The sequence below is a fragment of the Melanotaenia boesemani genome, chromosome 11, assembly GCF_017639745.1.
Source record: "Melanotaenia boesemani isolate fMelBoe1 chromosome 11, fMelBoe1.pri, whole genome shotgun sequence".
Taxonomy (NCBI): Eukaryota; Metazoa; Chordata; class Actinopteri; order Atheriniformes; family Melanotaeniidae; genus Melanotaenia; species Melanotaenia boesemani.
Window position 1 is genome coordinate 24980863 of NC_055692.1, and position 25729 is coordinate 25006591.

General features: G+C 39.5%; 3 protein-coding genes across 12 annotated transcripts; 1 reads left to right on the plus strand and 2 right to left on the minus strand.

The window, feature by feature from the left end:
• Positions 1 to 2807, minus strand: c11h5orf34 (chromosome 11 C5orf34 homolog). Of its 2 annotated transcripts, none has more exons than XM_041999769.1 (11): positions 2529 to 2807; positions 2334 to 2423; positions 1899 to 2249; positions 1569 to 1831; positions 1397 to 1489; positions 1050 to 1170; positions 881 to 972; positions 712 to 781; positions 516 to 610; positions 384 to 430; positions 1 to 258 (listed from the first exon to the last, which is right to left on the minus strand). In XM_041999769.1, exons 1-11 carry the CDS (start codon positions 2727 to 2729, stop codon positions 80 to 82), a joined length of 1602 nt encoding a protein of 533 aa, XP_041855703.1. In that variant the 5' UTR covers positions 2730 to 2807; the 3' UTR covers positions 1 to 79. The 2 variants fall into 2 exon arrangements, 1 of the variants encoding a protein (XP_041855703.1); XR_006012074.1 differs by having other exon boundaries at positions 172 to 258; positions 705 to 781.
• Positions 2808 to 3916: 1109 nt separating this feature from the next.
• Positions 3917 to 21352, plus strand: rnf34a (ring finger protein 34a). 5 transcript variants are annotated; one of them, XR_006011989.1, is made up of 9 exons: positions 3917 to 4119; positions 4551 to 4769; positions 5618 to 6010; positions 6482 to 6544; positions 6807 to 7008; positions 7172 to 7201; positions 7420 to 7461; positions 7991 to 8428; positions 21341 to 21352. XR_006011989.1 is itself a non-coding variant. In XM_041998638.1 (8 exons), exons 1-8 carry the CDS (start codon positions 4114 to 4116, stop codon positions 8176 to 8178), a joined length of 1143 nt encoding a protein of 380 aa, XP_041854572.1. In that variant the 5' UTR covers positions 3917 to 4113; the 3' UTR covers positions 8179 to 9739. The 5 variants fall into 5 exon arrangements, 4 of the variants coding, with proteins under 4 accessions (XP_041854572.1, XP_041854574.1, XP_041854575.1 ...); XM_041998638.1 differs by lacking the exon at positions 21341 to 21352 and having other exon boundaries at positions 7991 to 9739; XM_041998640.1 differs by lacking the exons at positions 7420 to 7461; positions 21341 to 21352 and having other exon boundaries at positions 4555 to 4769; positions 7991 to 9739.
• Positions 10362 to 22759, minus strand: kdm2ba (lysine (K)-specific demethylase 2Ba). Of its 5 annotated transcripts, none has more exons than XM_041998635.1 (10): positions 22601 to 22753; positions 19414 to 19635; positions 19062 to 19205; positions 18189 to 18275; positions 17498 to 17797; positions 16560 to 17377; positions 16292 to 16455; positions 14894 to 15055; positions 13442 to 13660; positions 10362 to 11563 (listed from the first exon to the last, which is right to left on the minus strand). In XM_041998635.1, the coding sequence occupies exons 1-10, from the start codon at positions 22652 to 22654 to the stop codon at positions 11382 to 11384; spliced, it is 2352 nt and encodes a 783-aa protein (XP_041854569.1). In that variant the 5' UTR covers positions 22655 to 22753; the 3' UTR covers positions 10362 to 11381. The 5 variants fall into 5 exon arrangements, 4 of the variants coding, with proteins under 4 accessions (XP_041854569.1, XP_041854571.1, XP_041854570.1 ...); XM_041998637.1 differs by having other exon boundaries at positions 17498 to 17779; positions 19414 to 19638; XM_041998636.1 differs by having other exon boundaries at positions 17498 to 17788; positions 19414 to 19638.
• Positions 22760 to 25729: the final 2970 nt, after the last annotated feature.

Below are 25729 nucleotides of genomic sequence, written 5' to 3' on the forward strand. Positions count from 1 at the left end.
ATGACTTTATTCAAAAGTATGTAAATATGGTAATACAGCTTTATGTTCCTTCCTTCTTAAACTAATGTTAAGAACTTGTTTAAGTCAGTGTGGCTCCTGATGTAAGTGCATCAATGTCCTGAATGGCTTTGGAAGTCCTTTGAAGAGCCTTAGCAATGTAGTCCTCGTTTAGAGGCTCTTGGATGTCTTCAGCAGGGCTCTTGTCCAGGTTTACATCTTCACTCTCCCCCCTTAGCAAGGGGGTGTTTTCCAGCAGAACTGGGTGCAATATGTTAAAGAGCATGCATAGTATTTCTGAGGATAAAGATGGCTACATTAGCAAACTTTCACAAGCACATTATTTCAGAAACTTTCTGTGCCATTGTCTGAGCGCTGGAGGATACAGTTGAATCGCTTTATCTTTTCCAGCTCTGTAGCAACAAGATTGGACCTGAAGTAGAATAAGGTTAAGTGAAAACTACTCTTAATATTGTAGCCAACTTTAAAAATGAATTGATCGGAAAAACACAACTTACCGATTATCGACTGTCTGTGTCACATTCAAGTGATGCTCAACAAGCACAGAACTGGATCTTTGCTCAAACATTTTTGTCTTAGAGAAATGTTTGTCCTGTAAACAAAATTGTAGTACATTGCTAACAGATTAGAGGATGGAATACTTATACTTAAGTATCAACTGGTGTAGTAGTATAAGCGGGAAATACTTTTGACCTCTTGCAAACAGCTGGGTTCCACAGGGAGCTTCAATAACTGCTTGGCCTGACTGTAGCAAGCAAGGATTCTGTGAAAAGTTTATGTGAAGATTTAAGACCTTTAAAAAAAATAAATGCCCTTACTTACTTAAATACAGCTTTAAATGTGTGATGAAGTGGTATCTTACCTACTTGCACGACTCACAATAGAGCACACAGAGTACATCTGTCCAAATACGTCGGGTGGAAGACTGTTTAAATGGTAAGTTAGCTCTTTCGTCTGCAAGATGGAACCAAAAAATTAGGGAGATTGAAGAAAGCTACATAGTAGATTGCGACGAAAGCTTTTAAATTTACCTGCTCTGATTGGAGAGGAGGTTTGTGATGGGTAAAATAAGAGTTAAGAACACCATTAGACCGGATGACTGATCCATCCCCAGGAGAAATCTCTATGACTGGGATGATTTCACTCAGTATCCTAAACACCAGGCGTACAGACAAATACTATCATTGCAGAGCTGTAAATGTCTTCCATCACCACAACAGCTTAAAGAGCCCACACGTCAGTTTCTTAGTGGTATTTTTGATTATGCTAGAAAGACCCTGTTTCTCATTCATTGTCAGAGGTGTGCCAAACTAGCCACAAGGCAGGTATAAACAAATAAGTGATTTGATGATGTCTGGGAAAATGCCTTGTCACCTACCTGTAGGTGACTCCTTGACACCATATTATCTTTACAAGGTCTCTTGGAAGGTCTGATTCTTCTTCTGTAGCCAGGGGCTCCTTATACTTCCACCTTAAATGCATTAGGAGCCTGAATCAGCACAGAAACATTATTACATATTGTGAAATGTGCCTATTATTAATTGGCAAACCTGTGTCGATGAGGTGATGGACAAGTGGGAGGCAATGCCTGAGGAAGTTGTGACCTTCTTTCTCCATATGATACGTCAGGCATGTTCATTCTCCGATTTGCCTGGCATGAACTGCTTGTTTCTTCTGATGGAATGTCTTCATGTTTAGAAAGACGAGATTTCCAGTGATGGCGGGCCAAGGAGAGAGGGTAGGCCCACGTGGGGGCAACAGAACAGCACGACTGATGCTGGACCACAGTGGTGGACTGGTACATCTGTTCTGGCTGGGAAAAGAGAAGTTAATTGTGCTGTTCAGCAGATGTAAGCACACAAATATTACTAAAAAAATACCTTGTGCTGAGCAGCGTTGATCATCCTAGAACAAGACTGTGATCTTGTTGGTCCTCTCCCCTGATGAACCACTTTTGTCTCATTATCTTCACTGATTAGATCGCTTGTTTGTGGGTGACTGCCTGAGCTGCCATCAGGATCTCTGCTGAAACACTGTATGCTGTGGTGCTGCTTTTGAGGCCGGCTGAGGCTACAGGTAAATTCAACAGAGAATTCTTCACCTGAGGGGGACAGCGTCAACATGGCTTGTCCTTCCTCTGACCTGGTGATGATCTCACCTCCAGGCCCAAGCTCAGCCTCACAGGAGGACCACTCGGGCCACTGCACACAGGGTTCAATGCTGAAAACACACTGCCAGAGGAAATGCAGAACGTTCATAAGTGATCTTGTGGCCTGCAGATGATGTGGGAGATTTAGTTGGCTAGGTCTTAATACCTTCTTGTGGTCAGCAGAGATGAGTTCTTCTGGCAGATATGGTCGGTCAGCATACTTATTCCTGAATGCCAATGCAGCAACCAACAGCTCCTGTGAGAGAGAGAGAGAGAGAGAGAGAGAGATTCACGATCTGCCAGTTGCCAGTATAGTACTTTACTGTACTGCAAAATTACTGGCTTAACACACTAGAGGTACCCTGTATGTGCTGATAGTGAATCTGGTCCTCTGTCGGACTCTCTCAGTGGGTTGGAGAGGATGTCGGTGGGGATCAGTGGCCTTCACCAGCAGAAATTCACATCCACACGGTGACAGCTGTAACTGCGCTCCGTTTCTGTAACGAACATCCACCGACTCGTCCTCATACATTATCATTAAACTGATTTCGCTGGTTTCCATTGTGGGACTAAACTTCCCGTAGGTCTAAATTCAATTAAAGTCCAAACACGGATACAGTGCTCACGTGATCAACGAGAGGCGTTTGGTATTGGCGCCCTTTACGCGAGGGAGCGCACCCGGAAGTGACTTTTCCCCCTTTATTTCCAATAGGAAACAAGACATTAAGAAAGTGACTTAAAACACAAGAAAGTGACTTTAGCCATATATTCACCTCCTCCTCGAGGGAGGTGTAAAGAGGCACGAGACCTACCTTTTTAGCTGAGCTGATAGCTAAACTTTTATTTGATTTAGTTCTATTTTATTTTATCTTACTTATTTTTTTTTTTACTTATTTACTTACTTATTTTATAGATATATTACTTACTTATTTTATAATTATGTACTTTTCTGTTTCTTTTAAATACCACTTATTTATGGAGTTTTCTGTTTTCATTGTTTTACCCAAGAACATTGTTTTACAAACTCCTTTATGTATATTTTATACCTGTTGCTTTTATTTGGTCTCGTTGTTTAACATTTTTAACTCCATTGTTTTTCCTCATGGGTATACCTGCTTGGTCTGCAGGGTTGTTGCCACAGTGATTGCCCTTGTCTGGGTGGCGGTGGGGGTCCTGTAATGCAGCCCTATTACTGTGTTGTGGGCCCTGGCCTGCCCTGATCTGGGTGGTTTCTAGTGGTGGTACCATCTGTGGTCATGAGTGGGCTAGCTCCCGGTGTGAACATATCCCCAAAATACCGTTTCCTCGTAGCAGCGTCAAGCCAGATGTTAATTGTCTTATTAATATACAGTTAAACAGAGAGAAGCTAGAGGTTAGAGAGTCAATGGATGGAGGGTAGTGGGATGGGTTCATGCATGTTATATGTGTGTATGAGTGCATTTGAGAGAAATTATGATCAGGTTTGTGTAAATATACTTGGGTGTGTGAAAGCTTATTTTTAATGTGCCAAAATGGTTTATGTTTAAAGCACTTTGTGCTACTTTATAAAGGTGTTTTATAAATCAAATTTTATTTGATTTTTATAATGACGATTTGTGTACACTCTACGTTTTAAAATATTTAAATGTTTTTAATGTGTTTAAATGTTAGTAAAGCTCGCTCACACAAAACACGGATGTTACACACACACGCACGCACACACGCGCGCGCACGCGATTACGGAAGGTGGCGGTATGCACCGAGACGTTGGATTGCAATCCGCCATTAATCTCAGAGAAGAAAAAACAAACGAAGAAGAAACATCAGTCCTAGCAGCAGATACGAGCGCAGGTTTCCTCACGTAAAGACGAGGCCAGGCCAACCACATTAGATAATAAAGCAACGTTACACCTTATAATGATTACACCGCCACTCTTCTCTTTTTCAGTTACCACGCAGGAGCTGCAATGAAGGTGCGTTTCTTTCTTCCAGTAATCTTGAAATTTGTTTAGATTGTTGCTAGCTGCATTTAGCTAACGTAGCTACTTAAATAACACAAGCTCCGCTTCGCTGTACCGGAGAGTGTTGCTGTGGTACCCTGCCAGAGCAAACTAACGGTAGGATTGACAGCAGATAGCAGGAGAGATTATAAGGATGACTTCATTCAGGACTATCTTGTTTTATTTTGATTTGGATGCGTTTTGTTATTCATCTGCTGTACTAGTGGGTTTTAACAGTAGCAAGCGTATGTCCTGTTGTTGTTAGCAACCATATATGAACTCAGAAGAACTTGTTTGTGTGGTAAAATAGTGCTAGTGCATGCTGCCAATGAATGCGTAACAGCATAATTAACAATGATGGGTAGACACAAAATGTTAAAGGGAATACATTGTGTACATGTCAGGCAGGAGCCTCATCCATGTGGGCTTCATGCTGTGGTCTGCTGAATGAAGTCATGGGTACTGGGGCTGTCAGAGGCCAGCAGCCAGGGTTTGGCGCCGGTGCTGGACCCTTCAGATTTGCCCCCAGTGCGGGATACTCCACCTACCCGCCCACCAGCTCAGGGAGTCCAAGTCTTGTATGCAAGGCCTGTGGCCAGGCCTTCTCGGTCTTTAGGAGGAAGGTAGGTGTCTGGACTTTCTGAGAAAAGCAAGCACAGCTTAACCGCTCTGGTGACTGAATTCAAGGAAATGGTGCATTTGCTGAGGCAGATGGGGGTGTTGATATTTTAATCAAATGTGTTGTTGATATTAAAGTATCTGGAGAAAAAAAATAACACTAAGAGGAAATAACGTAAAAAGTAAAAAGATTTGCATATATTAATTTTTAAAGTAATATTTTCAAAATAACTTGTAGATTTTTCATTTAAGAGTATATCTGTTGAATTTTCCGTTTGTATCAAGCAACAAAAACATTGTAGCTTTATTTGTTAATTTACCTTTTCTGACTCTGTTTCTTCTACAATGTTGTATGTATTTGTGATTGGTCTTTTAAATAAAACATATTTATTAAGTCAGTATACGCATAAACTTAGCATATAGGTGCTGTAATAGGTAATGCTTATGCACAGCTCATGTATGTCTTACAGGCTCTCATTCTGTCTGAACCCTTTGCTTCTCTCACTCACCATGCCAGTTAAGTCCCATGGCTTGCATTCATTACTGTTTGTCACTTAAAAGAAGGTTCTCCTGTTTCATTGTCTGGAGAAGAGGATCAGATGTGATTAAAAAGTGTAAGAACAGTGTATTGGCATCGACAGGCTTTCCGCTGATCTATTAAATATCTTTCTAATTGTCTGTTTTTCCTGTAATCTTTGATTTTATTTATGAATATGAACATAATCTGAATAATGAAATACAACATCTGTTTGCCATGAGAGATTATTTCCAGTAACAGATGGCAGATGGTGTGTACAAATCTCTAATTACCTGGTTTCCATCACCTTAGTTTATTATTCTGTTTCTTCTGTAGTACATTTGCTCCGACTGCAAGAAGAGCTTTTGCTCTTTTTGCTCCGTGCTTCAGGAGAATCTGCGCATTTGTACCACTTGCCATTTGCTGAAGGCAACAGCTTTTCAGCGGCCTCGACTCATGCGTCTACGAGTAAGAGAACTGCGTCAGTACTTGCTGCTGCGCAACATCCCCATCGATACCTGCAGGGAAAAGGAGGACCTGGTTGACTTGGTGCTCTGTCACCAAGGTATTGAAGAAGAAGAGGAGGAAGACCCTGACACAGCAAGCCTTCACTCACGCTCCCTGTATACACCAACTCTTTCCACCACACAGTCTGCCTCAGAGCTGTCTGCCTTTGCTGCCTCACAGGAGGAACCGCTCAGCAGAAGTGATAGTTCTGATACCAACCAGGTAAGGGACGACTTTAAATCAGGTGGGACACACACATATCAGCCAAATCAGTTCAGTTATCGGCTGAGAGACAGAAGCAGAACTGGCAGGATTCCATAATGTTCTTAGTCCCTACACAGCCATTATTGTTGATACTTGTTTGTACTGTGTTTCTAGAAAAGACATCCACATTCAAAGATGCAATAGTTTAAGAGATATTGTTAATCTTTTCATCCTGCTCTATTTACAAATTCTAAACAAGCTCAAAAGACTGTTAGTAAAAAAAAAAGCAAGCTTGGCTTCAGGATTACTATAAATACTTGGCCTGCTTATGGACCTGTAAGCTTTTCTATGAATGGTAGGTATGAGGCTTTGTTGTTCCCAAGGTATCAAAGGGCTGATTTAAGAGTGTCTAATCCTAATCCTCAGTGATCCATTTGTTTCTCACACATATAGTGCTCCCTAATGGTGTCTCCTGCTGGTGTCTTGCAGGATATAGGTGATACCACATCAGTGTCTCTCCTCAACCTGGATTCTAGTGAATATACGCCTGAGGTGATCTTTTTCTGAAAGTCATTTATGTGGATTTTTGACACATTTCAGTGAAATGATGAATAAAGGTATACTTTGATGCCATTGATAAGTTTGTTTTGGGGATCTAATAGCAAACAGGACAATATAATATTTGAAAAATTTCATTGAAAAACAAAGCATTTTTTACACAAGTCTTTATAAATTTAATCTTGGTTGAAAGAGGTAAATAAATCAGATTTTGTGTACAGAAATTAGACTTGTGGTATCTTCTGTCTGTTTATAGGTGGTATCTCATGCACGACGTCGGGCCAGAGCATCCCTCTCTGACATCTCCAGTCTGAGGGACATTGAGGACCTGTCTGTCAGACAGCTCAAGGAGATCTTGGCCAGAAACTTTGTCAACTATTCAGGCTGTTGTGAGAAGTGGGAGCTGGTGGAACGAGTCAGCAGGCTGTACAGAGAGACAGAGGAAAACAGGAAATCATGTGGGTATTAACTTTGCTCTGGGGAAATGCTGTTTGCTTGTTATCAGTTAAAAATATGCCTCTATTAATGACCTAAATTTTTTTAATAAACACATGGTATAAGATGTGCTGTAAGCATGCCATAGTAAATTGCAATAGTGAGTGGAATTTATTTTTCTTGCAGTTGAAAATGTGAGCAGTACTGTAACCACAGGTAAGCTGTCACTGCCCCAGATACCAGTGTTGGACACCACATACTATTTGTAACCATGGAAACGTACTTCTTCCTCTTCTGACAATATCCAATCTTAAAGCTAATGATAATGATTAGCTGTAAGCTGCAAAGAGTACAATAAGGGACATTGAAATGAATGTCTCAGTTAAAATCATGATGAAATATCTTATCCTTGCTTTACTCCTCCCAAAATGAAGTGATGGCCTTCCCCCCTCCTATCTGCAATGGTGCCATTGGAGGTAAGGTCACATGTTCTATCTGTGACTCGCCTCTATTGTGTGAACGCAATCACATCATCATGCATCTGTATTTATTCTGAACCAGCCTTCATTTGCAATTTACCCATTACTTTGTGGAATCACTGTATGTGGTCCTGTGGAATATCATTGTGTGCTGAAAACGTTTATTCATTTATTCAGTTTTTAGAAATTTTTTTTTGTGTGTGTGTAGGTAGGCAGGCATGTAGATCCACTTTGAGATAAGGCTTCCTCAGCCACCAATTTATACAGTGAATGTGTTAAGCTCATCATACTGTATACACTTTCATACATGCTTCCAGGTATTTTAGAAAACAAGGGTTGTCATACAAACATCTTGATGCACAGCCGTAACAGGCATTGACATTTTGCTGGATATTGTGTGACCTTACCCAGAAAAAGTGCGCTTAGATCAGATAGTTTTTATTTTTGTTTGTTTTTTTTTTTTTTAACTTAACCTCCTCAGACTCTTGACATTCCTCCTCACCTCTGCTTTTCTGTCGTCCTGCAGATGGGGAGAACTGCCCATTGACAATTCATGACGACAACCTCTGCAGGATCTGCATGGACGCCGTTATTGACTGCGTTCTCCTGGAGTGCGGCCACATGGTCACCTGCACCAAATGTGGCAAGAGGATGAACGAATGCCCAATCTGCAGGCAGTATGTCGTGAGGGCTGTGCACGTCTTTAAATCCTAATGCACCACTACACCTGCTTCAGACTGAGACAGTACCTTAACTCAACAATGCAGCTCAAAAACTTTGAACCCCAAAAGATTTATTTTGTAAATGTTTTCATTCCCTAAATTCGTATGTTACTTCCACACTTGAATTCTTAAATTTCTTTTGCTTTTTAAAAATTTGACTTTGTTTTCACCAATGTACAGAGTAAGACTATTCCTTCCTACCAGTCAATCCTCAAGTAATCTGTTTTCATTCTTTGATTTCAGTTTAGTTTTTCTTACAGTTTTTCAAAGAATGTGTGGCACAACCACGTACAGGCTTAAACACACCACCCACAGACCTGCCTGTAATCTGTAGCTGGTGCTTGGCTTCTCTTTACACCTGCTGCAAGTGACTACATATCTGAGTAAAGATGAGACTAGATTAATATTAAACCTCAACACAAGAGAGGGGAGGTAGGTAAACTAGGTGCCAAATAATTGGATCATGCCCTTATGCTTCTTACCTGCATTTTCTCCTAAACTGTTGGGGACAGTGTTGAAATTTCAGCATGTTATCCCAGAAAGCACTTTGTTCACAGTATGCCATAATACGTCACCACTCACAGCTCACCGCAACGAGTAATAGTGGCTGAGGTAACGTGTGCTAGTACCGGAAAGCTTGGCTATGCTGAGAAAAGCCAACTAGAAATCCTTTAGACTCGGTTTTTCTGTTAAGTTTTAAATATTACATATTCCTCACATGAGCAGGTGCTCTGCTAAAATTGTTTATTTACTGGTGATTTATTAGAAAGGGTTAATTTGATTGTACCAACCTATTTTGACACAATAAGTGCTTATTTTAATGCATTACACATTCCAGTGGTCATGCAAAGCCTGTTATCACAGCAATAGCTAACCTCCGCTCTCATCCGTGTCCTGTCTCAACACTTTTGTGGAGACAAAAGACACAAACTGGTGCTAACTCATACATCCATCTTCCTGTTTTCCAGCTGATGGATTTAAACTGAATGTTTTTAGTTTTGTTGTTTACCGTTTGGAGTGAAATGAAATGTCTTGAAGCTTTTTAGCTGCTCATAAAGGAGTCATTTATTAAACTAATTATTCAAAAATGTAATGGATTTACTGATGCCTGTGATATAGAAACTATAAAGTTAATGACTTAATACTAAATTATCTAAAATTGGGTTTATTTTTACAAGTTTATTTCCTGTCATGTGGCTTGAAATGTGTTTTAATCTGCTTAAGTTTGCTTGAGCTTGCTAACCTCCTTGAATCAGAGCATGACATGAAGCTTTATGACACTGGTTATGTTTCTTCTCTGCCTACAGAACAAATACTTACTGTCCTTTTCCCTCTCAGTCCAGCACTGTTTGCCCCCTCCAACACACACACACAGTTAACATTGCTGCTATCACAGTAAAAATGTCAGACAATGTCCTCTACAATCATGGGGAGTAGCAAAGCAGATTGCACTTTTTCTTTCAGAGGGTATACCTGTGTGCAAGGTTTGATCTTTGTATTTGGGAATGTTAAACTTTTTATTTTGGTAATTAAAGATTGTAATTAAAGTCTGATTTTTGTATAAATGATTTCTAATGTTTTTTTGAAGGAACAAAAGAATTACACGTTTGTTTTGCTAAAGAAAAATGGCTTTGAAGCCACTGAACTGGGAAATATTACAATCCCGGGCAAAAATGATATAATCACATCTCCTGGGAGGAGGCACTTTTACATGGAAAATACTTTAAGAGCTGAACTTTTTGGCTTCTTAAAACACATTTGATAAAAATTTCAGTAGTTTTTTTTTTGGTTATTTTTATCGGTTTATATATGTTTTTTTGATCAAAATCTTATTTTGCACATGAAATTATCTTTACCCCAAAATACAAAACATGTAGAATTTCCTTCTGGAATAAATAGTTCTTTTCATTTGACTGCAGTTCAACTTGCATTAAAAGCTGCCAAAATGGAGCCATTTAACACATACAGCAGGGGCGTCCAGCTCCAGTCCTCAAGGGTCACAATCCTGCAGGTTTTTGATGTGTCCCTGCTCTAGAACCACCTGACTCAAATTGATGAGTCATTGTACAAAACTTAATAGGCTGTTGGATCTATTTCATAGAGACTGGCTTGTGAGAAACACTGCTACCCTAAAGCCCGGCCGCAGACACAGACAAATACTTTACAATAAACCACTGATGGTACAAATGAAATTCTTTTAATGCATATTAGCACTTCCTTTTTTAATTTACAAATATAAACATTATCACATTCACCTGAGGCAACAGATTACAGCACAATACCCAAAACACAACACTTAATGTTTGGAATACATTTTTGTAACTTGTAAAAATACCTTTAAAAGGTCATAATTAGTTACCAGCATTAAAAAAAAAATCTCTGTGTGGTTGACTGCATTAAAGAAAGTCAGTGTTGGGGTTTGTTGTGGCTGAAAACATCCTTTTACTAAGTGTTGAGCTTCAACTGGACACTGCAATAGGCTCAAAAAACCCTGAAAAATTATTCACAACCATTATTCTGACCCACCTGTGTGACCCATATAAGTGACACACGTGTCAAAATTACTAAATAAATACAAAGTGGAATAATAAAAAAAAAGAAGAATAAATCAATAAATTAATATTGATATATCAAAGAAAATCCTATTAAACAAAAACACTCCACATTTAAAAATATAAAATGTAAAACATGGGCGTGTAACAGGAATATGAAATCTGTTTACTATTTTATCACTGCTGAAATACATTTTAAGTAATCAAAGTAATTGTGACCATTTAGTTACATTACATGCATTTTTTTTTTTTAATCTGATGCTGAAGTGACAACAAATCCAGATTTTGGCACACAGACAGTTTACAGCAAGATGAAGGATGTGTTGTTCCTCAGGCTGTACAGTCTTAATTTAGCTCCTGAGACACTAAACTTATTAAATGATGTTTGTACAAAAATACTATTTTTAAATTTTCAAAGAATAAAAATAACTCAACAGTCAATTACAGTCACATCTTTAGAAAAGTACAGTCTCAACAGAAATACATGCATGCCACTTTGTCTGTCCAGTGAACATTTATCACCTACATTAATCTCTCTCTGTCTTACTTCAGTTTATCATGAGAGTGATTCAGATACTTATCACAGGACCACTTGTTCCATTAAGTGCAAAGACAGTCTGAAATGTCAGTGTCTTGTTAGGAACTAGCTTGCCTTCTGCAGCAGTTTGTCCTCTTTCAGTTTGAACGGTACACTCACAGACATCTCCGCGATGAACCTTTCGCAGGCCTTCTTAGTCACCTGTTTGCAGAAGCGAAGGTCGATCTGACAGATGCTTCCACAGCGCTTAAAAAAGTTCAAGGAATGGTCTGTGACTCTGTTACAAACTAAAAGGAAACAGAACAAGAATCAGATGTGTGTTGAAAATTCATTGTTGATGCCCTGTTGAAGCAGCTATCACAACCCCGTGTTGGTTAAGCTAAACCTTTGAAAGTAATCACCCATCGATCCCTGAAATCACGATGAAAATGACCAAAACAGCTGCATCTGCCACCGCCTGCTGTGACGCTTGGTTGAGGATTTCCAGCAAAGTCAATGAAGTAGATGTTAAACACATGGAAGCCTACGGCTGGCATGCGTTATGTAATTGCTAAATTTTATAAGCTTTTTTTTTATTTGATAAGTAGATATAACCATTTGCTCCAAAGCTGGTAAGAACTTTTCAATTTCAATATTGCTGTAGGCTCAGAGCAAAGGGGTATATCCATTTCACAGCCACTAAGAAGACGTCAAGGGGATGGAAGACAGGTTCGGGGCGACCGCAACAACCCCTCATCCCTTTGGAGGAGCTTGTAGTAAGTATCACCACCCGATGAGGGGCATCCCAGGAGGTTACATCATCAGAGCCAGGCCCACAAGACTGCAAAGTAACTCTATAAAGTCCACCTACAGCACCAGATTGCAAAGGCGGACCTGGAAATGAAATACTTGCATCTGAAAATAAGAAATCCTTGGCGACATAAGCCAAAATGTCAGTGATTGATGATATTACATAATGAAGTTTTTCTCTTTTCAGGCAATGAAGCCTGCAATGGGGAAGTTCCCAAAATATTGAAAATGGAATCGTCTGTTCATTTCTTTAAATCAAAGTAGTTTTGACAGATTAGATCACACATATGGTGACCTTCTCTCTCAACATCATGCTTCAGATATGTTGGGCATAACCTGAACAAAACCTACTCTGTACCAGGCTATATCCACAGCATATGTTTCTGTATTAACTTACATAGATTTGCCATTTTGGAACAGAAAACACAAGATTACCCTTTAGTCTGGGTTAACATAGCCAGCCAAACCAGTAAACCTGCCTTGTGGAATATCCCCCTGGAGGATTATTTTCTTTATTTGCTTCTTTACGAAGGACAGAAAATGACAGCTTTCGTCTTAACTGCATTCCAGGAAAAATGTTCAGTATCGATCAATACCTAGATTAAAATGTGAGCCCAGTTCAAGACTGTGCCACAGTTTAGCTCAGTCCAAGAAATGGTGAGCTAGAATTTCCTTAGTTAACCAACCCAAAAAACAGTAATCATACAGATGATTTCAAAAATCTTGCACAATTAAAGCTCTTCTTAGGAATTTATGTGTACAGAGAACTTGATAAAACGCTCTTCAACACAACTACCGGTTTTGTTTCTTCATTTAGTGTCAATTAGAAACTACAAACCTCTGAGTAGGGAGAAAAAGACAAAAAAAACTAGTCAGGTTACTCAATCCTAATTTCTGCATTTTAAACCACTTCCTAAAAGACAGCTTACAGGGCTAATGCAAATTCTTCTTATTGATCTTGTGTAACACTAGACAATGCATCTTCTAGAGTCATTATATTTCTTGGGTTAACAAAGTGCAGCCTGCAGCAGTTCAATAATTTAGTGACTACAGCTTCATTTCCTGCAGTGCTTGAGCATAAAAAAAATTATATACTGATTCTCATGGATGTTTAAGTCTAATTTTGCAAGGCCATTTATAACATTACACATTCATAAAATTTACAGGCAGTGATATTGCAGATGTTTTGATAGTTTTATTTGACAAACCTACTTGCAGAAAAACCTGCCTACAGAACTAAAAACAACGTTGATATGTCAAGTCCTTGCATTGGATTGCTCCCTGATGTTGCATTTTAACAACTTTGTCCCACTTATACGAACCACTGCAGCTCTGCTTGTGTTTCCATACTATTCCACTCAGCCCTCTGGTCTCACCTGATAGGTTGATTTCTGTGAGGGAGTCCCTGGTCGTGGTCCCTGCTGCCGTCAGCAGATTGACAGACTGGTCGTTGATATGGTTGCAGTAGCTCAGGTCCAGCCTGGACAGCAAAGGCATCTGTCGACTGATGAGTCGTAAGGATGTGTCCGTGATGTCCAGCCCCGCCAACCGTAGATCCTCCACGTTCCGCAGTTTGCAGCGGTTATCCAGCTGGCCTGTTAGGTCACATCACGTAAAACACAGTTTATCTATGAGAGCACCGTCCTCTAAAGTTACACCTTCAATGCCTACGTGCAACAAATTCTTTCATTTGCTTTTATTTATACTTCATAAGAAAAACTGCTAGTAACAAACTAAATGTTAACAATTTTTTTTTATTTGTAGAATGATGATTTAAGTAATTAACTTGACAAAAGTTACATATTTTTGATTCACTTTCCATTATTTAAAGAAAACTCCACAAATTAAAGAGCTTGTCTTCAAACAGTTTGAAATCAGTCAAGTAATTATTAATGTTGGGGAGCACAAAACATACTAAATCAGCTTAGATGATAATTCAAATGATGTCCCATTTAAATTGAACCTCTTTCAGTTTTAAGTTAATGATGAATTTAATTCTGCTGCATCAGTCCAATTTAAAATGTTGTCCATGTTTAGCTTTAACTTGTTGTAACTTGTAAAAAAAGAGGGAAAAAATTCCCTCAGGTGCTGAGATTTTCTACATCTAGTTGTTTCCAGATCTAACCTCTTTGGTGGGCAAGTTAAAAGAACCAGTATATTTATTATTATTCTTTAAACATGGTCCAAACAGATGTTGACGACTTCTACACACAAGGTAGCATTAATTGTTTTTAAACTTCTGATATAGAAAACTCCTGTTGAGGTCAAAACATGACTTTCAGATTTTTGCATTTGGTTAGATAAGTCAAGCCAATACTTTCACTTTTGTTCATTCATGGTCATTCATGCTATTTGTGACTCTACTTTTGAACCTCCAAGCACCAGCAGGAAGGCACAGGTTGCCAGATGTTGCTGTTCATGAATGTGATGATGGTGGTGATAAACATTTATCAGCAGTGGCTGGTTAGTTCTGCCCTGGCTGTAGTGTTATAAGACAATCTTCTATTAAATGTAAGAGGATGAACAATAAAAGAAAAACATTAAGAATCTGCATCTAATTATGACCTAGTTATCGCCAATTACCAATCACCCCATCTGATCAACATTAATAACCTTTTTCTCTTATTTTAATTTGGGCAATAAAGTCTGCTTAACCTTAATAATAATAATAATAATAATAATAATAATTGGCTAAACTCCTATCAAAGTGATCTTGGATCTAATAATCTTTATTGGTGCTACTCGGTCTATTTGCTTCCACAGTCGCACAGCAGACACTCAGTGAACTCACACATTAGAGCATGGCAGACAGGAGTAGCCTCAAGTACCTGGTCTGTTGTCTGTGGGGGGTGAGAGGAGGTCCCTCATCTGTGCATCTTTGAGTCCCTCCACCCATTGGACATCTAGGGTGCGCAGCAAAGGGCAGCTAGAGGTGCACAGTGCAGATACAGCTGCCCAGGAACAGCCTGACAGCTTTAACACTCGCAGACCTGAAAGTTAGAGCAACATTTTCAAACACTAATGCAGCAGAAGTGAAGTGAAGCAGAAAAATAGAATTGTTCTTGTCTAGAGCAGGAGTTCTTAACTTTTTTTTTTTTATACACTGGGGCCCAACTTTGCTAGTACAAAGTGGATTGGAGACCATTCAAATATTAACACTGCATTTGTAACAGCTAAAACCTGTAAAATACGAAATGATGAAAAATGTCTACAAATTTTTAATATAATAAAACCGTCAAAAAGACATTTGTGAAGGTGCGATTTTACCGGCTTCCCGTTAAGAAACACAAGCGAAAAGCCCCAATTTGTGCAATTGGCATGGCAAAATTGCCTTGGCAGTGATTTAGTCTCCGTTTGTCCTTGTCATAAAGACGTGGATGACCAGGTCTGGACAGGAGGCAGCGTGAGTCCGACGCTGTAAAAAGTTTACCAAGTAGACCAAATCAGCACTGCATAACTGGTTCCTGGGTGTTGGCTTCATTGCATCGGCTTCCTGTTCATTTTAGGGTTAATTTTAAGGCTCTGATGTTTGTTTTTAGGTCTTTTCATGGTCTTGCGACAGCACATTTGTCCAATTTGCTTGCTTGCATTCGTTCCCTCCTGTCAGCCAACCAGATGATGCTGGTGGTTCCTAAATCACAAAAGAAAATTAGAGGTGATCGAGCTTTTTCTGTTGTGCCTCCAAAGCTCTGGAAAGAGCTTCCTTTACACATAAGATGAGCTCCCTCAGTTGATGTCTTTAAATCTACTTTGAAAACACACTTTTATTCTTTGGCTTTTAACCCTGTGTGAGTTTGACGTAGCTTTTACTATCTTCAGATTGTACTGTTTCCTCTTTATTTTTAGTGTTTATATTAATTATTTCTGTCCTGTCTTTTACTTGTTGAGCAGCAACCATGTGTTGTATTTTTAAAGTGCTATATAAATAAATAATTATGGTATGGAACAATCAAACACACAATAATTGTCTGGAATTGCTCTAATTTCCTCAGTAAAGACAGACCCGCTGTATAGTTCATTTGACAGCTTAGTTTTCTGACTGGCAGAAGCAGTTACTAGCATGTGCGAGTGACGTATGCATAAATTAAGAAAAGGGTCTAGTGGTAACTTACACGGTTCACAGGTGCAAAATTGAACGTTTTTGTTGCCCTCTAGGTGGCGCTCGAGGGCCAAGCATGGTTAAGAATCACTGGTCTAGAAATCACAAGTCACTCATGGTCAAGTACCTGGCAATCTGTTAATAAGCCAGCTTAGTTGTTTTTTGGAAATGTTGGTCCAACTGAGGTCCAAGGAAACTGGCTGTCTCCGGATAATCCCACTTAGCATAAGTGGGGTGATGGAGGTGCAGCGATTCAGATCAATCTTTGTCCAAAGTCTCTTATCACAACACCTAGCCAGGGAGAAAGATTTGTGTAAATAGTCACACTGGAGAAGAACACTTTGGTTTCACTGTAATAACTGTAAGTGCTGCTGAAGTGCGTGCTGTGTGTTTACCATCTGTTCCAAGTCTTGCAAACTCTCATACAGACACACAGCTCCTGGTGTGAGAGATAGTGAAATATCTTCATCCAGACCTCACGCTGCATGATGTGTGCTTTACCATCTTTCAGGGGGAGTCTGTCAGGAGGTGGGCTTATTGGAGGAGGGCGAATGACGTGTCGCTCCATTTGGACGCACTTAGGAGGAGAGCGGGGGGGCACCGGCCGGGTGGTTGGAGTGCTGCGGTTGAAGCCAAGTGGTGTGATCTGACTTGGGTAAAAGTGACGCAACTCCCAGGGGGTCCCGTTCATCTCTTTGGTCTTAAAGTGGGACCTCTGATCACCAAGTTCATTACCGTTACGGAAAAGCTTCTTGGGTTCCTCGTTTTCTGTCTCCGGTTCCACCTTGAGGGGTTGCCGGTTCTCGTTGGCCAGACAGTCCTCTGTCTTCTGGATCTCCTGGTTCAGTGCTTTGCTCAATTCTCGGCTCAGCTCTCTGTTCGGTAAACGGCGCTTACGTCTGGCTTTCGGACGAGGCCCCTTTTCCTGTGTCTCACTTCCACCCTCGCTGCTGGGTCCGGCTTGTGGAGAGCTGCAGTGAGACTGATCACTGTCGCCAATTGGTGTTTTAATGGAGGCATTCAAAGGATCACTCTTGAAGTCCTTGTAATCCCTTTCCTCTTCAGCATCCCCAAAACGTCCTTTCCTGTCTACACTGCTCCGGAAGTGAGGCTCTCTTCCTTCCTCATTTTCCTCCTCATATGCATCTTCATCCTCCTCTTCTCTCTTGATTGGATGCAGAAGTTTGGAAAAATAAGGGTCATCTGTCTTTTCCTGGAAGATATAAAATCCCATGAGAACCACTGATATTACTTTTGGTAGAATAAGTGGAACTGCCTCCAAACACTTATCGACAATGTCTAGAAGAAATAAGTCACTCTGTTAAGTACAAACCTTCTTCCTCAATCCAAGATCCTGTTCCTCATCATCATCGTCAAACAGCTTCCTTTTCTTCCTTAGCTTGTCCTCAGGCCTGGGCCGTGACAGCCCGCTGGGGGAAAGCAGAGGTGGCTGTCGGTGGAGCGCCTCCTCAGGTCTGTACCTGGGTGTGTCCTCCTTGTCTGGTCTCCTCTTGGTTATAGAAGAAGCATCCCCCTCCTCCTTCATGGGCTTCTGTTCCCTCAGCAATGAGCCAGGGAGATTAGAGGCGTATTTGAACCCGGGACCCCTTTTTTGCTTCAATACCAAGGGGGACAATAATTGCAAGACAACTTTATACCTTTAGCCTATGGTGACAAGAAAAACACAACAATCTACCTTACAGGGTGCTTAACATCTGCTAAGCTCATCCCTGCAGCTAAAGTCTATTACTCGTCAGCGGTTTCCTGCTTCGGTGTTTTACACAGTTAAGTGTGAATGACTTTCACAAACAAGAGCATAAACAGGAAGTGCCACGCTGATTATCACATATAAAAACAGTTATACTGAAAGCCACAGCAAAAGAGAAAAACAAATCAAATACAAAAACACTCAAGCAGTTTTTTTTTTTTTTTTTTGTTATGGTCGTTTCTTTAAACACTCCCATCACACTTAACAAGCTGCAGCTGTGTCTAAATTCCTCTGAATCAAGCATATTCGTACTCACTTTTCCACTTTTCCCAGCATGGTTGCATTTGGGACACTCCCAGCAGTTAGGGAGTTCGTCGTTCACCACCCCTGAGGCATCACTCACCTAAAGCCAACAATGGGAAAATGAGTAGAATTACGAGCAAAACAAGCTTTAGTGAAGCCCTACATACAGTTTGCTTGGCACAAAAAAGAGAAACGAAAGTAACTGTTGTGACGTGTGCTTGTCAAGCCGGTCAGCACAGTTTAACCTCAACCACAGTTAACCCTTGCTTCTTGTATGATATAGAAAGGGAAGCAAAGACATAAATATTTTAGCTTATCTTAATATGCACCTCAGAATGAATTTAAAACTTAAAAGTGCTGTTTGAAATTTTCATTTCATTCTGCATAATGAAAAACAACCAAACAGCCAGAGTCAGTAATAAATATTTACATAGAGAGTAAGGATTATAAACCTTGGCTGTTACAATCAAAACAGCAGGAACAGGCTTTAAAAACTGGTTAGACAAAGTCTTTTGCAATAACACATTGCTGTGTCTTTGATATGACAGTTACAAACAAAGTGCTTTACATGTGAAATGTCTTCAGGACAAATCTTTACTTTAAGGAAATACATCTATTTGTACAGGTTTCACATGCTGGGAGTCAAAATTCTGAAGCAAAATTGTGTCATTCTTGTGAAAACCACATCCTTACGGTCAGCGTGCTACATAAACAACTCCACTTTCACTTCAAAAGAACTTTACCGACGTCCTGAGTCCCTCCGTTAATAGTACAATGATCTGAGATTCTTGGCACATTACGCTCTCTCTCACAGTGAGTCACCATGTAAATAACTTGACAACTTGAGCTGGAGATATTTAACTTTTCCCAGTCTGGCTCTTTGTACCTTGAGACAATTGGGATGGACAATCTCGTTGCAGATAGAGCACTCCATCAGCATGAAGTTGAACTTGTCTTCCTCATCCTCCAGTGTGTCCTCCTTTCCTGCTTCTTTACACACCACACACACTGCTGTGTGTGGCAAGACAGGCTGCATGAATTAAAGACAAAAAAGAAAAGCAGGATTTGACATTGCTGAGGGTCAATCAATATCTTGTGTTTACTATTTTAAAATAGAGACATCAGGTTACTTAACATTTAAGCTAAACTTGAAATATGGAAGGATCATTTTCTTTATAAAAAGCAATAAATCCACTAATAGAGCCATAACTCCTAAAATCCCGTCAGTGCCGACTCACCGCAATGCATTGCCTCATAATACAGGACTGCTTCATGCGCCCTGGTCCACCAAACTTCTTCATGTCCTTACAGAAGTGGCAGTCTCCACATTCGCTCCGGAGGCACGCCTCACACTTTCGGCAGCGTGTCCTCCTGCGTCTGGCTCCAGTCGAGCTGCGGTTGGATGGCAGCTTGACAGCCGATGATGTTCCCATCTTGGGCTTTGGCCGGTTGGCTGCACGCTGCTGGAAGACAAATGATTAAATTGGGTAAATGAAGAAAAAACTTAATCTGTAAAGAAGATTTGTCAGCCACTATGAGGAGGTTTTTAAATAAGATATTGGTTGTGCATGTATAATCTGGACATCTATACTAGATGATGTTGCACAAATATGTAGTACATTAAGCTATTCTAATTAGTCTGCAATGATATTGGACCAGCATTTTCAGCATTTCAACACCAATATTCTATTTTTGCACAAAATTTTAACTGCATCAATTATCTGCTAACCATCTGTTTAACAACTGTTGATTAAGTATTGTCAAATCAACTTGTCATTGATGCTCCACCATGTACTCCTCTTGTTAAAACAAAAGCAAACAGTGAAGCTTGGGCCAATTAAATACAGAGCTACATCTGCAACTGTCAAAGAAAATTTATTTGAGCTTCACGTTAAGGCATCAAATACCAGCAGCGCTTCACAAATAAAAAGCTGGAACCAATGAATTTTAAGGTTTAAATAATAATCCTGCCTCAACAAGATAACATCAATGAATGTCAAAGAAATAATAGCTCCTGGTTCAATTTCTTCTCATCTAGTAATCAGATATCTGAACTGTTACACAGATTAGATGTGAATTTCTCATATTCCTTTGTCTCCTTCCTGTTGCCATGGTAGGACTAAAAGCGCTGTGAAAAATAAGACAAATTTCACACCATCACAGTGGTTCTTGTTTTAGCAGGAGGGGTTACCTTGGTAACACATTTGCCTTGCTGGTGGCAACTGTTTGAATAAGAGACTGCAAGAGATGGATAAAAATAAGCTCACGGGGCGTGGTTATCATTTCTTTGAAGCTGTAAACATTTTCATGGTATCATCTATTTTAACTGTAGTATCGGTTGCCTGCATGCTACAGATCAATGTAGCTTTATATTAACAACACATTTATCTAATAGGATACCAGTGCAGGTTTATTGCTTTTCTTAGGGAAAAAAAGATGCTTATGCACTACAGACAGGTATAACAGGATATTTAAGTTGAACCACTATCTGGCTTGTGTTTATCTTGAAATAATGGAAAATGATTATCCTAAATTAGCCATTGTTATTGGTATGATGTTTATTTATTGTACAAACAAATGCAACAACTATTAAAATTTAGGAAGGAAACACTGTAGGGCAGAGTTAAACAGATGCTAAAGGAGTGGCTGTGACTCACACCAAGTGTTTTAGTTTAACTTCCTCGTCACTTATCTGACCTAATCTGAAAACTATTTTTCTGATACACCTAAAGTCAGGTTTGCACAGCCCCATACAAGTTATTCTCTAGAGAAAAAAATAAAAACATCCATCTAGTTTTGACCACAACAAATAACTGACATTTCTTGACTCTGAAGTATGAATGTCTGAGTAAAGACATGCTGAGGGCACACGTCTCTTCATGCCCAAACTTAACTGGGTTAGCTTCTTTCTAATCCTGTTGCAAGATGTACACCCCCGTTGTGATCCCAAACAAGATGAAGTTTTGCTGCAAATCTGACAAATGACCCACTTCAAGCAACTGGGCTCCACTTTTGCATGTGTCTTAAAGCCCAGTCATGCCCACAACGATGATAGGGTGTTAATGGGGTGCTTCAGCAGCATAGATAAAGCTAATGCCACTTATATAAAATTGATAAAACATGTAAGGATAAGAGTTTGGAGATAAACCATTGAGATAGCAGAAGGAACATCAAACCTTCAAACAGTGAGGAAATACAGGTGGCAGCAGCCTTGTAGAGTATGTTCTCCTAAAAAAAAACTATTGTATAAGTTGTCTTTCCTTTATTGCAGCCCTGGAATAATATTTCAAGGATTTGGGATTGGCAACAGAGGCCTTTAACACAAACATAGCCAATATGTTGAGCACAATCTTCTGACTCAGCTTCAGTGTGGACTTAAGTAGGAGAGAGTCACAAGGCTCATCATCTGAGTGGTCTTCATAACAGCATGTGTCTGAACAGTTGATGATGCGCCGTTAGTGGGTGTTTTGGGAACAAACATTGTGTGACCATAAAGATGGACTCTTACATCAGCACATGTCTTTTATATATATATATAAAAATGTAGGATCCAGGTTTCTGATAGGGGATTGTGCAATGCATTCCATAAGGCGCATTAGACAGCATTTATACTGCTGACCCCAGTAAGTCTGCATTTCAGTCCACAGATAAAAACTTTAACACATTATGATGTGGTTAACATCTGACTAGATTTACTAGTACTGTGTTTTTCTCCTGGCCCAAAACAAGAGGACAAACACAATATCAAGCCAGTGTTTTGAGGGGGATATCTGTGCCCCAGTTTAGGAACCAGTGGACCACCAAGCAAAATAAGTAGAGCCACTTCATTGTTCCCTTTCCCCATCCCCCTCCTCTGTCCTTGCCTCAACAACATTTCACCAAAAGCCTTCTTAAAGGCGCAGAGTGGTTGAACAAGTTTGGGAAGTACGAGGGAAATTATCACGAGAAAAAAATACAATATGGCAGGTTGGAAAACATAAGGAAATCACAGCTTCAGCCAGTACAAAAGCTGAAAGGTCTTTAAAACTACCGAGCCAGGGAGGTCTGTTTCTGGACACTGAAAACAATCTGAATCATGACTGGAAGAAGCTGCTGTGTAACAAGAGGTGGTCAGTACAAAATGGGTCAGTCGTGGCTAACATGATAGAGGAATCAAGGAGAAGAGAAGGCGTTTATACCGTCAGAGGGTCAAATCTAATGAGCAACCGTACACAACATTAAACTAGATCTACGTTTTTATGATTTCGTGGGCAGTATTATATTTATTAGACACATTTTTGCTTTCAACCTGATTCATACAGAGAAGAGCGGTAACATTAACCTGAAGCAACGAGCGAAAAACGTTAAACTACTTTCTGGCAGCATACTTGAACAAAATACACACAAAAAAATGAAAGTAGTGTAATTCGTTGTAAAGGTTTGTACCTGTTCAGACTCTGACTCATATTCCTCATCGTCTCCGCTCAGTGACAAGGCCATGACTCCACTCTCTCATCGTTTGTGAACAGCAGAGGAAACTAACATGGCTGAACAGGCCTTCAGATCAACTCATCCCCCCCTCCTTCTCGTTACACCAACACAGGAACACCAGCTGCTGGCTACGTTCATGGTGCTCTCTTTAAGAACCGTAGGAAATGCTATCTTCCCGCTTGCGGTACAGTGGAAAACCGTAAAGGAACAATAGTACTTTTATAAAGCGCTTAAACAAATAAATAAAAAAAAAACAAATACACACTCATACACACAAAGTTGCCCCCCTTATCCCCCGTTCAGTGTTTAAGAGGTCTTCACATAACTCAGTAATTGTTAGCAACAATTATTTATGCGTGTTATGAATGCAGCATCGAGGTTACAGGAAGTGAAGACAGGCAGGTAAAACAAGAGAGTTGATCCCTACACACATCCGGATTTGCTTCTTTTTTTTTTTTTTTTTTTAATTCTTATTTACATAAGAATTTAATATTTTCAAATTTTCTAGGGTTTATTGGTCTTGCACAAAAATTAAAGAGTGGCTAAAATGTTTTTAATAAATAGTTTACACATCTTGTCTGTTAAAGCCTGAGCATTAATGATTAGAGGGCATCTGAGGACTAAAAGAAATTCTTAGATATGTTGGTGTAAACTTTTTCAATCACATTTCATACCACCATTGTACTAATATATTGTACAATAAAAAAAATACAATTGCCAATTTTATACTTGCAAGCACTCAAACTAAAGGTTAGTCAAAGCTTCATTTCAAATTCAACAAAATATAAAGAAAACAAAACAAGAACAGTGCCAAAGGGTTTTTCAAGCTTTAAATGTATTATATAATAGTGACGATGCGGGAGAATTGTGTAATGCAATGGTACGTAGAGTTTCAGAATGATTTACTTTGGCACCATCCAGTGTATTACCATGCAACATGCATCCCATGTAACTACACACCCTTGTGTCTAATGATAGGTTTGAATTCTTTCTAGTCCAACATAATTTGGAATCGCTCCTTGTGATCAAGTCTTTAAAAAATATATATATGTATATATATATATATATATATATACATATATATATATATGTATATATATATATATATGTGTGTATATATATTCATTCTCTGTACCTCTTAGTCCATCAAGGGTCGTGGGTAAGCTGGAGCTTATCCCAGCATTAACAGGTGAGAGGCAGGGTACACCCTGGACAGGTCACCAGTCCATTGCAGGGCCAACACATAGGGGACAAGCAACCATTCACACTCACTCCTAGGGAGAATTTAGAGTCATCAATTAGCCTAACATGCATGTCTTTGGACGGTGGGAGGAAGCCGGTGTACCTGGAGAGAGCCCATGCATACACGGGGAGAACATGCAAACTCCACACAGAAAGGTCACCGCCCTCAAGGTTCGAACCTCCCCCCAGCCGAGATTCGAACCAGCGATCTTCTTGCTGTGAAGATATATATATATATATATATATACATATATTTAGTTAGGCAAAAAATGATTAATATCCCTAACAAAATTAAATTTAAAAGATATTTTTTCAAACAGACCAACAATATGATACTACAATGTGTTATAGACTTCAGTGACAAAAGAAACAATATGTACACTTGACTTATGTTTTATGAGTGGTAGAAAGTCAAAATTAACACCTGCACTGGCAAGGCTGATGGCACGAGAGGTGAAAAAGAATCCAAGGAGCATTGCCATGGTCATCCTGAGAAATCTGGGCCATGCTGACAGTCCAACAGACATTTCATATTGCTGGATTCCATGAACGCAGAAGAAGGATGCCACTTCTCCAAGTAAGGAACATAAAAGGAGCTTGGCCTTTACAACATCTAATCTTCACAAAGAAGGCATGATGAAAAAAGACTACATTGAGATTCTCAACGATAACAGTCTGCAGAGAAGTTGGCCTTGGAGAGCACTGGACATTTCAGCATAACTACTCAAAGCACACAGCCAAAGGTGTGAAGAAATGGTTAGCTGACAACAATGTGTTTTGAACATTAACTAAACATTAGTGTAATGGGAAGAATGCCCTCCAACCTCCAAGACCTCAAGCTCATTGCAAAGGATGAATGGTCACAAATACCAGTGAAGACATGTAAAAAAATCTAGTCAGTTATAAGAAACATTCGATTGCTGTTATAACTGAAGTGCTCAAAGTTTGAACATTAATGCATTGTGCAGCAACAGATGAAATATGCATTCAAAAGAAATGAATATGCCTGAATATGCCCTTGAATTAAATGTACTGGTATGTACTGCCATATTATTCCTATACGAATAGGTTCTGCAAGTTGTCTAAATATGAAACCAGAAACATCTGCTAAATGGCACACAGGCAAAAACACAGTTGCACTTGAACATTTCTTAAATTATTAAAAAAAACATTTCCTTTCTTATAACTTCAGAACTTTATACTGAGCCACACTGTTTAATTAATACGGAGGTCTGGGCTCTGAGGAGCATTCACAATTTTATAAGAACTGTTGCTACTATTTTCAGTCCAGTTATTGTGTAATTTGGCAAACCTCAGCATTTTCTCCCTGTTTAACTTGCTTAAGAATGGGTTAACAAAAATAAAGGATTCATGTTCAGGATTACATGAATGTTTGGCCTTTACAAGTAAATGATAAAGACATAATGGGTGGCTCAAGACTTTTTTCACTGTACCCCAGTGTTGCCTTTAATATTTCTTCAATGTAGCCTATTATTTATTTATCACTAATGAATATTTTAACTTAACTAATTAATCTCACTTGTATTCCTATTCTTATTCCAATAGACGTAAAACTAAAAATAAAATAGCCTATAATAAATAACGATGCAACTGTTAAAAGAAAGTACATATTTCCCGATAGCTGTGACAAAGCAATGTTTAGTTTTATTTTGCATTTATACTAAAGACTGCGCAGAAAACTAACGTATATGTTGCACAAAAGTGGACTGTACTACTTTGGAGCACGCTGAAGTTGTTATAGTCTAGATTTGTAAAGGAGAAGCCTATCAATGACGAATAGTCTATTAGTGGCGCAAGGAAGAAGGGAGAAGAGGGGCGGGC

Bases quoted from the DNA above. Each gene is read 5' to 3' on its own strand.
- kdm2ba (XM_041998634.1), bottom strand. From the start codon at position 22,654: ATGGCCTTGTCACTGAGCGGAGACGATGAGGAATATGAGTCAGAGTCT. The intron at 19,206-19,413 runs GTGAGTCGGCAC...TAATTCATGCAG, and splicing joins TTATGAGGCAATGCATTGCG to CCTGTCTTGCCACACACAGC. The intron at 11,564-13,441 runs GTGAGACCAGAG...GTTTCCTTTTAG, and splicing joins CACAGAAATCAACCTATCAG to TTTGTAACAGAGTCACAGAC.
- rnf34a (XM_041998638.1), top strand. The intron at 6,545-6,806 runs GTGATCTTTTTC...GTCTGTTTATAG, and splicing joins CTAGTGAATATACGCCTGAG to GTGGTATCTCATGCACGACG. The intron at 7,202-7,419 runs GTAAGCTGTCAC...CCCAAAATGAAG, and splicing joins GAGCAGTACTGTAACCACAG to TGATGGCCTTCCCCCCTCCT.
- c11h5orf34 (XM_041999769.1), bottom strand. From the start codon at position 2,729: ATGGAAACCAGCGAAATCAGTTTAATGATAATGTATGAGGACGAGTCG. The intron at 2,424-2,528 runs GTACCTCTAGTG...TCTCTCTCACAG, and splicing joins TCACTATCAGCACATACAGG to GAGCTGTTGGTTGCTGCATT. The intron at 431-515 runs GTAAGTTGTGTT...ATTCTACTTCAG, and splicing joins ACACAGACAGTCGATAATCG to GTCCAATCTTGTTGCTACAG.